This window comes from Phaenicophaeus curvirostris, chromosome 17 (genome assembly GCF_032191515.1).
Source record: "Phaenicophaeus curvirostris isolate KB17595 chromosome 17, BPBGC_Pcur_1.0, whole genome shotgun sequence".
In the NCBI taxonomy this organism is placed as follows: domain Eukaryota; kingdom Metazoa; phylum Chordata; class Aves; order Cuculiformes; family Cuculidae; genus Phaenicophaeus; species Phaenicophaeus curvirostris.
Window position 1 is genome coordinate 2,403,796 of NC_091408.1, and position 12,147 is coordinate 2,415,942.

Sequence of the window (12,147 nt, forward strand, 5' to 3'; positions counted from 1 at the left end):
GCAAGGTCCTGCACCTGGGTCAGGGCAATCACAAGCACAAATCCAGGCTGGATGGAGAATGGAGTGAAAGCAACCCTGAAAAGGGCTTGGGGTGCTGCGGGAGGAGAAGCTCCATACGAGCCAGCAACATGTGCTCGCAGTTCAGAAAGCCAACCGCGTCCTGGGCTGAAGCCAAAGCAGTGGGACCAGAAAGGTGAGGGAGAGGATTCTCCCCACCTCTGCTTTGTTCTGGTGAGATCCCACCTGGAGGCCTGCATTCAGTTCTGGAGTCCTCAGCACAGGAAGGACATGGAGCTGTTGGAGCAAGTCCAGAGGAGGCCACGGAGATGATCTGAGGACTGGAGCACCTCCTGTACAAGGACAGGCTGAGAGAGCTGGGGTTGTTCAGCCTGGAGAAGAGAAGACTCTGGGAGACCTTAGAGCAGCTTCCAGTGCTGAAAGGAGCTCCAGGAAAGATGGGGAGGAGCTCTTGATGAGGGAGGGCAGGGACAGGATGAGCAGGAACAGTTTTAAATTGGAAGGGGTATGGTTTTAAGATGAAAAAGGGAAGATTGAGATGAGATCTTATGCAGAAATGTTTTGCTGTGAGGGTGGGGAGGCACTGGCCCAGTTGCCCAGAGCAGCAGTGGCTGCCCCATCCCTGGAGGGGTTCCAGGCCAGGTTGGATGGGGCTTTGAGCAATCTGATCTTTCAGCTGAGAACTGTTCCATGCCTGAAGAAGCTGCTTTACCTGGGCATTAACTGCGCCCGTGGCAGGCAATTCTCCAGTTTGAATGGATGACCAAAGCTGCATAGAAGGGCCAAATAAAATTTTGCTACCTTGATTGCAAACTCTCCTCTAATCGATCAGCACCGACCTGATTAGATGGTGAAATTCTGTTTTCCTCTGTCAGAAGAGAGAAGGGAAGCCAACGTGTTGGACCACTAGCATCGCCCTATGGGCTGGCCCAGCCCCCAGAAAGCATCGCCACCAGCTGAGAGCAGCCTGGGCACCGCAGCCAAGCGAGCTCGTCAGCCACATCGTGCGTTACCACAGCGCAGTCACAGTTTGGGCTGCCACAAACCGTGCCGCTCCATGGGAGCTGGCAGGCTGCCCCGAACACTCCTCCAGCTGGCCAAGCTCTGTGCCGGGCAGAGACCTGGCCTCAAACTCATGACACACACCACTGGGAGCAAGGCTGTTTCCTCCTGTTCTGCACTACCTTTGAGACAGAATCTCTCCTCCTCTCCTTGAGACTCCAAAGTCCTTGCCCACAGCTCCCTCGGCATCCACCACAGACAAAAGCCAATAGCTCTTCTAGGTTTGTGGAAAACAGTTTGCCAGGATTTCGATGGATCCATTCTGAAACACTTCCACGTTTACAAAATTGTCATACCAGTAGAAAAAAAATAGGTGAAAAAAGCAGGTTAAGTGAAAAGGAGAGAAGCCTATAACTTGCACAATATCAGAGATCTGCCACAAACTCCATTTAAAATTCTTTAGCCTCTTTGCTCCTGCACTCCCGCAGACTGAAGGCTCCTTTCCATAAATTCCCATTCCATAACAGCAAAGAAATATTTGGACTTAACAGACCTACTGTTGAATCAACTCTCAAAGGAATTTAAAAAATATTATTTCTAGTGTCTCCTAAGTGACTGCACACACTGCCAGCATCCCTCCCTCTTCTGACACATCTCGATATATTTTAAGCACACAAAGAAGGCCTCGAGGACTCAGACCGCTGCCAGAAGAATTCATCCTCGGGTACAATCACTTCCCCAGCTCTGGCACAATTCCCCAGGGCTGGAACGTGCCCCCAGGAAACACACATACCCTAGTCCCAACACCAGGTAGGGAAAGTCCAACACGAAAAGCATGCTCCAGCCCCTGTCTGTGTCAGCGTCCCACCACCAGAGACTCACCACAGAAGGAGATGATGTGACTGCTGTCCTCATGCACGAACTTCCTCGTCACCGCCTCCTCCATGATCTGCTTCACCTGTTGAACAGATGCCAGGTAGAGAAAACATTGAATTTCAGCTGTAGACCAGAGTGAGGAGCCCTGCAGTGAGGTCAGCATGAGATGCTCTGCTTGCTTCGTGTCCATAAGGAAACCTCCTCTGCTCTCGGACTCTTCTAATCACATCTAATTGCGCACGAGGTCTGATGGGGAATCTGTGCATCTTTGCCTGCTAAGCATCACCAGCTATTGCAAAATGTCAGATTTTTTAAAAAAAAAAAGAGAAACTTCAAAGTAGGAAAACTACGAGCAGGGATTTAAGTGCAGGAATCAAGCATCATCTAGATAAAAGGCATCTAAATCAGGATAACCACATCTCATATTTAACGCCTTTACAGTATTATGTTCTTTCATTTCATGGGGTTTGACAAATTTCACGTGACACAGCTGACCCAAATGACTGGAGCTGTCGAGCAGTGCTGAATTCCATGCCCACCTGGCACCAAACGTGAGCAGAACTGCTATTTGCATAGCAATGCAATCAGCACTGCCCTCTGACTGAGCCTGTGCTGCTCAGGACACGCTACTGGCACTCGTTCCAGTGCAATCAATCAAACGGAAGCCGCTGTGTAGTTTGCACATCAGCAGCACCATTAGGGGAGGAAAATAAAGCAAAATCTACATAAATTGGGAGCATTGTTTTTGCAGACACAAGATGGGAGGTCAGACCTGCCAGGTAAGCTGGTTGCAGAGGACCTGGAGAAGCTCCCAGGACTGCCTGGCTACTCCACAGCAGTAGCTTCGAGGAGTCTGAAGAGTCAAGGACTAGCAGCTCATCCTACCCTGCTCGGAGCAGTGGTGACTTCCACCCTCAGCTGCCACGCTCCCTAATCTTGCTAAAATCAGCAGAAGACCAGCTGAATGTTTGGTCCCTAAACATTCAGTTCCTCACTGATTCTCCTTTTAAATACAGAGATGCCAGTCTGCCTGGATCTCATCTTTCTGTGCCGCTATACCATCTTGCTTTTCAATCTTTGGTTTCAGAAAATGCAGGGGAAAGGGCTCACAGTTGAGAGATGTGGGTGTAAGAGAAGCACTGCTTATCAAGATGTTCTCTCTGAAGGCAGAGGGAAAAGGAAAAAATAGCAGGTCAAGACTTGACCAAGCAAACCTTGCAGGTAAGAGACCTTTAATGGTATCATTAGGGGAATTAGACTCCTTTGCAAGATATAATCAAGGTCAGTTACGCACAGCTGACAGCTCAATAGAGGAAATCCTTTTACAAATACGGATTAAGAATAAAAGTCAGATCTGAAGGAAAAAGCATATCTCTGCACGTCAAGGCAATCGGGTCAGGTCGCTGTGCCGCCTTGCTCCGGCGTGCTGGGTGACTAACAGAGCTTGCTCCTGAGCACGACAGGAGCAGGACTCGCACAATGATTTCACCTGTATCCCAGCAGCTCAGATGAGCTGACGGTGAGTCAGGAACTCGCAGCAGGGAACGTCATTGAGATGTGGACCTCGGGACCGGAGGTGGGTTGGAGCGCTGGGAAATTCACCCGAACACAGCATGGTACAGCTCCTAAAGCTCCTCCGTCCCAACCCTTGGAGCCGTGACTCCAGCAGCAGGAACACCCCAGGCTCAGAGGGCTCTGATTCCAGAGACTGGCAGAAAAGGTCCCTCTACCTCAACACTGTATTGTGGCAAAACCTGCATCTGCCCCTTACCAGGCACGTCCCAGCAAGATGAGCCCAGGGGAGGTCTACAAGCCCTTCACGTCACTACACCTGATGCAGTTTTGTCCCCTGTACCATCACCACACACTGAGCAGCATAGAAGCGAGCAGCTACAACCCTCATTTAGCCTTCATGGCTCCAACAGGGTTTTATTTTAAACTTCAACAAGACAAGGAACACCGTCAAACAGAAATGGGACAGAGCAAGTCCCAGAAAGAAGAAAGGAATCCCTCTCTTTTTCTGGCTGTGTTATAGCCAGACGTATCACAGAATCACAAAACGGTTTGGATTGGAAGGGACCTCAAAGCCCATCCAGTTCCAAGCCCTTGCCATGGGCAGGGACACCTCCCACTGGATCAGGGGCTCCAAGCCCCATCCAACCTGGCCTTGAACCCCTCCAGGGATGGGGCAGCCACCACTGCTCTGGGCAACCCGTTCCAGGGCCTCACCAGCCTAACAGGAAAACATTGCTCCCTAAGATCACATCTCAATCTCCTCTCTTCCAGCTTAAAACCATTCCCCTTCATCCTGTCCCTGCACTCTCTGAGAATGAACTTCTGATCAGCTTCTGATTAAAATTAGGAGCACACGCCAGCGTTTGGCTGCTCCGATGCGATGCCCCCAGCCGCAGCCACCGCAGGGCTGCCTGCTCTGGGGCACCGACCATCTGGTTATTCCACGCCTGTGGAGCAACCAGCACAGCGGGACGCCAGCCCTGCCCTGGCACCTTGGTGCCAACACAGTGCGAACAACCTGCACTTTCATGGCACACAAAAGCCCCTTTCAAGAGATGCAGCTTAACGGAAAACTACTCATTAAAAGAAAAAAAAAAGGCAATGTATTGACTGAGTTTATCACACTAAACAATAAAAAAATTCAAAGATACCTGAAGAAATAGAAGCAGAAAGGGTGTTGTGACAAGGGCACTCACCTGCCATGATGGGTCTACAGCTCCATGAAGGGAGGTTGGAAAAAGGTGGGTGCTGGTCTTTTCTCCCAAGAAACAAGGGATAGGATGAGAAGAAACGACCTCAAGTTGCACCAGGGCAGGTTTAGATTGGATATTAGGAAAAATTTCTTCAAAAGGGTTGTCAGGCACTGGCAGAGGCTGCCAGGGAGGTGGTGGAGTCACCATCCCTGGAGGGGTTTAAAAGACGGGCAGATGAGGTGCTCAGGGATCTGGTTTAGTAGTGGACAGGTACGGTTGGACTCGATGATCTCCCAGGTCTTTTCCAACCAAATGATTCTATGATTCTATGAAATACAAAGCCCCAGCAGCTAAGGACGGACAGATATAGTCTCGGAACAGAAAATAAGCATTAGACCCAGAAAGTTTTCAAGCAAAACAATCTTACATCTGCCCATAGACAGGCACAGCTGGCATCTGCATGACAGCTCCAACCCAGAGAACCATAAAACTCTTGAGAGGTCTCCCATGTTGTTACGTGCAGATCCCAAAGGACCCTCCTCCCGTGGCCTCTCCACAACCAGCTGGGATTACAAACCCCACAGCAGCCGCAGCCATCTGCCATGCCGCTCCCGCACTCTCTCCGGAAAGCAAGGCACGTTTGTGACACTGCGGGGATGGAGAACACCAGCTAAACCATGTCTGGCTCTCTCCATAGAGAAGACTTGAACAGCCTCTAAATACACTGCATTCCAGCATTTTAATGCTAATTCTCATATTGTAGCCAGAACAATCTCCACAAATGAAGCTGCCCACTCTCTATCCAAAGCCAGCCTAAGGAAAATGAGATGTTTGCTCTTCTTTTCTTAGAAAGGAAATTAAAACAGCATCTAATAATTTAGCTGTAGGTAAACTCCAGAGGGTTATCATAAAGTATTCCACAACATTAAAACACCCCTCCTGGCTCCAGCTGTGAGCAGAGGACAAGGCTACACCCCTGCTCTGGGAGAGCAGAGCCCCAAGGACACTCCACACCAAGGGGTCTACGCTCAACAGCATTAATCCCAGTTCCAAAAATACAATAGGCTTGACATTACCATCTGAATCACTGAGTCATGAAGAACCTAGCTAGTCCTCTGCTTCACGTGTACATCTGAATTACAAGGAAAACATGTTTTTTTACCTCTTCGCCCCACGTTCAAAGCCGGATACAAGAGTTCTTGTGTTATGGTGTTCATCAAGGGGATGAGGAATCCTAGCGCCTGCACTCCAGACCAGGGATTGGAGCCGACAGCCCCACACCTCCAGCGAGGCTCCTGCTCCCAGAGGGCTCAGCCTCTCCTCACGTTCCCTGGGCTCCATCACAGCCGAGACATTGCTATGAAAATGTTGTTTCATTAACAGCCGTTTTTCCTTTTCCCACAAACCCTTACCTACTCAACAGCGCCCAGACCCCAGTGAGGGATGCAGGTTTAGATCTCTGCTACAAAATTCCCAGGGCTACGCTTCATCTCAAAGTCCAATTTTCCCACAACGGAGCTTAACAGCTGTGCCCACTCCCAGCTGCCATTTACACTGGGGGAGCAAGCCAAACATCACAGCAGTCCCAAATAACCACCGAGGTGCAGAGATCAGGAGCAAACCAATAATTCCGGGTTTAACTAGTCTGAGGCAATATTGACTCACAGCCCTCTTTTACCTGGCTGGATTTTCCCAGGCAAGTCACCACACAACCTGTACTCTAGATTATTTGGTGATGTTTACAGTCACAGTCTTCCCTGCCACGCTTCTTGCAAAGCCTTTCACTGGTTGTTACGGCACGTGGATTGACACACAGGATCTCCATATGCTGGAGCGAGTCCAGAGGAGGCCACGGGGGATGATCCAAGGGGAGACTGAGATGAGATCGTAGGGAAAAAATGTTTTCCTGTGCAGGTGGAGAGACCCTGGACCAGATTGCCCAGAGCAGGGGCGGCTGCCCAATTCCTGGAGGGGTTCAAGGTCAGGCTGGATGGGGCTTGGAGCCCCTGATCCAGTGGGAGGTGTCCCTGCCCATGGTACGGGGTTGGAACTGGGTGGACTGTGAGGTCCAACCCAAATCATTCTATGATTTGAAAATGAAATGCCTGCCTACTGCCTGTCTTGCTCCTCTAGCTGACATCCTTTTTATAGCAGACTTGTTTATAAAATCCACATTATCAAACTCAGTGTTGCAAGACACAGTTTCTTATCTTCCCAGCAATGAACACCCTTATTATTACTCCAAAAGCAAGTGCCAGACAGACTTTCCAGCACCATTACAAGTTGCAGCCAAGCTCTGCCACTTATCTAAGAGTTTACTAGCTGGCCATTAAATAATTCCAATTAATTGTGCTCCACGCAGTTAAAACACTGCAACACTGCCAGCTTCAGAGTACATGCATTATATTCATATACATCCAGAGCTGTCAAGGACTGTCCCCATCCATTTCGCGGGACCAACAGAGAGCACGGACCCCCAGAACGGCGACAGCTCTAACGGCACCAGGCACTTCCCAGTCACTTGCCCTTAAAGCTACTTGGCAGCTCCATATTCTTGCTGCCACAGAAACATTGATTGCAATCCTACCAACTGAGACCTTTGGCTTTTCTAAAAGCCTTATTTAATTATTTATCAGTGCTTACTGAATAAAATATAGCACCTTCAGCAGCTGGGGAATCATGCACCTGACACACGTGGGATTTGCAGGCCAGCCAGCAGAGCTTCTGCAGGAACCACGTGTGCTCATGGCTGGGAACTGGGCTGAGTTTCCTTGGAGGGCAAGGAGGAAGAAGGTGTTAATGCATATTAACTCAGAATATCTGGACAGTTTGCTGGAAAAGAAACCAAAATCACATTAAGTGGAAGGGTCCACAATGTAATCTCGTACCGTGCAGGAAACAGGAATAATCCCAGCGATGTATAGCACAGAATCATAGAATCATTAAGGTTGGGAAAGACCTCTAAGATCACCCAGTTCAATCGTACCTGCTGACAGTATTTTGCACCAAACTTTCTTCATAGGGCAGCATCTTCAGGCCAAAACTCCACACATGTAACACTAATTTAAGATCAGTTATGTTATAGACAGTTCTATTCCTGTTATGCTTGTCAAACACGCATCTCCATGCCATCTGTTGGCACTGCTGGTACCACGCTCTGTAAGATGCTCAATAAAGACACTGCAATATTTCAGGGAAAACTTTAGTCATTTCTCTGTTTTCAATGCCTGCTCTCAAAGCTTTACCCTGTTTTTTTTCTGTACCCATCACACCCCAAAGCTTCTGTTTTCCCGAGGTGCTAAATGTTACACTGACAAGCAGTTTGGATTCAATGAGCAAACATAGCAAAGCCTGACGCTATCTGCACCAAAACCAGGTGCAACCTCCAACCCTGGCTTGCTCTGAAGTCCTAAATTCACACAAAATCAGGTATTGCCATGGCAACGGCCAGGCCACCACGAGGAGAAGAGGATGGCATTTTGGCAGCAGAGAGGCTGAGTGGGGAGGAAGAAGGCTCCTCTGGCACAGAGATTTCATCTGCCTCAACACTGAGAAGCAAGATGAAGGAAGGAGGAAAGCAGCACGAAACCTGCTCTGGGTAGGAAAGATCAAGCCGGGGGTTTCTGGAGCATGAGAGCACTTCTGCACACCACTGCTTTTATCTTCAAAAGGCGAGAAAATGGTCCCCGGCGATTAGTAATACTCTTCAGAAGAGATCGATGCAGGCAATTGAGAAAGGCTGCCTTACAGCAGTCTGTTTGCTTTTGATAGAGGAGCATTTGAAAAAGGCTGACCTGGGTGCTTCGCAGACATCAGAAGGTCCCTCTGCCAACGGCAGCGTTCATTACAAACCTGCAGCTTATCATCCTCATCTTCATTTTGTCTGAATAGTTCTGACAGCTACATAAGGGCCTTTTTTTTTTTTAAACTGGCCTTGAGAACATTTAAAGCCATCAGCATTAATATTTCAAATCCTAATACTGTTAAATTAATTTACAATTTTCTACCAATCCAGAATGAAACAGCTGGCATTGACACCCGCTACCTGACATTTCGGATATACAGGCACATGTACGCACTCCAAAAAAACCAAACCCAAGCCACAAAAACACTGCTATTACCACGAACCAGAGAATAAGGGTGCGTAGTGGGGGCGCTTCATTTAACGAGTGGGAGAAAGACAGATTGTTGACACCTTGATGCGTGCTGATGGAATTAGTCAACGGCTACAGAGTGACAACCGTTCAAGCTATTAAAAAATAAACAATATATGCACAGCACAGGAAGGACATGGAGCTGTTGGAGTGAATACAGAGGAGGCTATGAAGATGATCCAAGGGCTGGAGCACCTCCCGTACGAGGACAGGCTGAGAGGGTTGGGGTTGTTCAGCTCGGAGAGGAGAAGGCTCCAGGGAAACCTTAGAGCAGCTTCCAGTACTGATGCTTGGAGCCCCTGATCCAGTGGGAGGTGTCCCTGCCCATGGCAGGGGTGGAACTGGCTGGGGTTTGAGGTCCCTTCCAATCCAAACCACTCCATGACTGTATTCTATACAACATAAGACCCTGGGACACCAGCAGGCAAGCTGGCTGTGGTCAATCAATGGTAGTTTTAAAGGACAGGTAACCAAATGTTCGATACAAGCAGAGCAGCTACTGAGTAAAAGACTTAAAGCTACTTGCTGAGTGGCAGGTTAAATATAAACTAATTTGCTACAGAAGAATAAGCAATACAACTGTTTACTTTCATATTCCATTCAGCATTTCAGCCAACTCCTTTTCCGCACACAGCATAGCACAGCCCGTATTTCCTGGGTAACATCTGCTTCCCAAGCCATTCTTGTACACAATGCCATTACCTGGAGGTAGTCAAAACCAGCACAAAATTCTCCTCTATTTGAAAAGAAACTTTCTTTGGAAGGAGAAAAGCTTGGGTGGCAAGAGGAATATTTTCAGTTGAGACTCAAACACCCTTTTAAGCCTGGGTGTTTTGGGCTCTGCATTTAAAGAAGCCTCCTTCTACCTGATAAAAGCTCTAAAAAAATCAGGGAGTATTTGGTTATGGTTCCCACCCTGCGTAGCAGGAAACGGGATTCCTCACAAGGTCATGCTTGCGCTCTTTTCCCTGCAGGCTGCTCACAAATAGTCAATTTTGCAGCTTTCAGGATCAGTTTCATTTATTACGACCATATGAGAGAGAAGACAGTGACAGCACAACTCATTTCAACCCACAAATCTACTGCAGAGAAGGTCTTAAAGACAAAAATGCATTAACCATGGTAACAACCAAATATCAAAGTCCACGTGCATTTCTATTTGCTGTTAATCCACCTTCTCTAATCAGACCTTGTCTTCACAATATTCCATAGAATCATAGAATGGATTGGATTGGAAGGGACCTCAAAGCCCATCCAGTTCCATGGCAGGGACACCTCCCACTGGATCAGGGGCTCCAAGCCCCATCCAACCTGGCCTTGAACCCCTCCAGGGATGGGGCAGCCACCCCGGCTCTGGGCAGCCTGGGCCAGGGCCTCCCCACCCTCACAGCAAAAACAGAAGGAAGCTCCTGTGCCCTGTCCGAGTGGTTTAAGCAGCAGGCCGATGGGCAAGCCTCGCCTCCCAGCCTCCAGCAGCAGTTGACGTGCAGTCTGCTGTTTTGTCTCTCTCCACTCAGGAGGAGTCACAGACAGACGGTAATAATGAGATCTCAGCTTTACCCACGATGCTAAATAAATGTCATACCCTTTTTCTGGTTTAATAGCTGTTGCCAAGGCAACAAGTAGTATTCCTTACCGCCACACCCGGCACAGGATTAAAGGTGGGAAGTGGTCTGGATGAGCAGATGCTCTGAGCTGTCACCCTCACCAGACCTACAACACACGCCCCAGTTCACCCACTTCAGGCAGTGTCTCCAGCAGGGACGTTCCACTCTCCAGAGCCCATAAGCTGGTTATCAAGATGCTTGTAAGATCAGAAACAGAACACAGAACGATAGAATGGTTTGGGTTGGAAGGGACCTCAAAGCCCACCCAGGTCCAACCCCCTCCCACTGGATCAGGTTGCCCCAAGCCCCATCCAACCTGGCCCTGAAGCCCTCCAGGGATGGGGCAGCCACCACTGCTCTGGGCAACCCTCGCGGGAAAACATTTCTGCCTAAGACCTCATCTCAATCTCCCCTCCTTCACCTGAAAATCATTCCCCCTCACCCTATCCCTGCACTCCCTGATCAAGAGCCCCTTCCCCAGCTTTCTTGTAGGCCCCCCTTAAGTACCACACATCACAAGCTCCAAAATCTGTGGGGACAGACCACAGGCAGAAGATGACAACAGCTCCTGGCAATCCAGTTCTCCACCACATATTCAGAGCAACTCAGGTTCATGCACAGTGGGTCCCACCACGTTCATAGAATCGTTAATTCTGGGAAAGACCTCTAATATCAACTCGGCAGCTACAGCCAGGTGGCTCACGCAGCCCACCTCCACGCACACACAACACACAGACTACGTGGCAGAGCTGTGGGACTCTTAGCTCCCTGTCTGCATCTACCACCATGGAATCATAGAATCGTTTGGTTGGAAAACACCTTGGAGATGGAGTCCAACCATACCTGTCCACTGCTAAACCATCCCTGAGCACCTCATCCACCTGCCTTTTAAGCCCCTCCAGGAATGGGGACTCCACCACCTCCCTGGCAGCCTCTGCCAGTGCCCGAGAATCCTTTTGGTGAAGGAAATTTTCCTGATATCCAATCTAAACCTCCCCTGCCATAACCTGAGGCTGTGCCTTCCCATCCTATCCCTTGTTACTTGGGAAAAGAGACCAGCACCCGCCTCACTCCAACCTCCTTTCAGGTAGTCGTAGAGAGCGATGAGGTCTCCCCTCAGCCTCCTTTTCTACAGGCAAAACAACCCCAGGTCCCTCAGCTGCCTCTCATAACGCTTGTTCTCCAGCCCCTTCCCCAGTTCCATTCCGTTCTCTGGACATGCCCCAACACCTCAATGTCCTTCTTGTAGCGAGGGGCCCAAAACCCAGCTCCCGGTGACGATGCTACGCACGCAATAAACACTGAGCTCTGCACACAACACTGGATAAACTCAGAGAGAGTTAAAGATGCCCAAGAAGAGAGACCAGAGCGAGCAGATGGAAATGCCATCACCTTGCACTGCACACACAAACACACATGGGAACATTCCAATTTTCCTGGCCAGCCCTGTCCATGCTGAGCTCTCTGACACCCTTTGCTGCAACGCAGGGTCCAGCCCATCAAAGCTCCCAAGGTGAGCGGCAGTGGAGTCTCTCTTTATGCCTGTGGAAAATCACAACTCGTGAGAGTGGCTCTGCCACCAAAAAAATCCCATTTTTAAAGCACAGAGGACGCGAGGAGGCCAAAACCCCCCAGGATGCTCCTTCACCTGCCAGGGAAGCGGGCAGCATCCCACCTCGCTGGGGTGGGCTCACGGTGCGACCCCTTCCCCTGCTCGAGGAAGGGGTTTGGGGGGAAAGGGGTGTTGGACTGGCAGCGGGAGAGCGGGACGCAGCGGGGAGG

At 49.6% G+C, this 12,147-nt stretch overlaps 1 protein-coding gene across 4 annotated transcripts in view; it reads right to left on the bottom strand.

Annotated features, from left to right (window-relative positions):
* Positions 1 to 12,147, bottom strand: part of SGSM1 (small G protein signaling modulator 1) — a 35,123-nt gene that overhangs the window by 22,084 nt on the left and 892 nt on the right. For all 4 annotated transcript variants that reach the window (XR_011338686.1, XM_069871407.1, XM_069871408.1 and 1 more), the window contains exon 3: positions 1,903 to 1,978. Coding sequence is in view for 3 of the 4 variants with exons in the window: in XM_069871407.1 (XP_069727508.1) it covers positions 1,903 to 1,978 (76 nt within the window). In the remaining variant the exon portion in view is untranslated. The remainder of the gene's footprint in view (positions 1 to 1,902; positions 1,979 to 12,147) is intronic.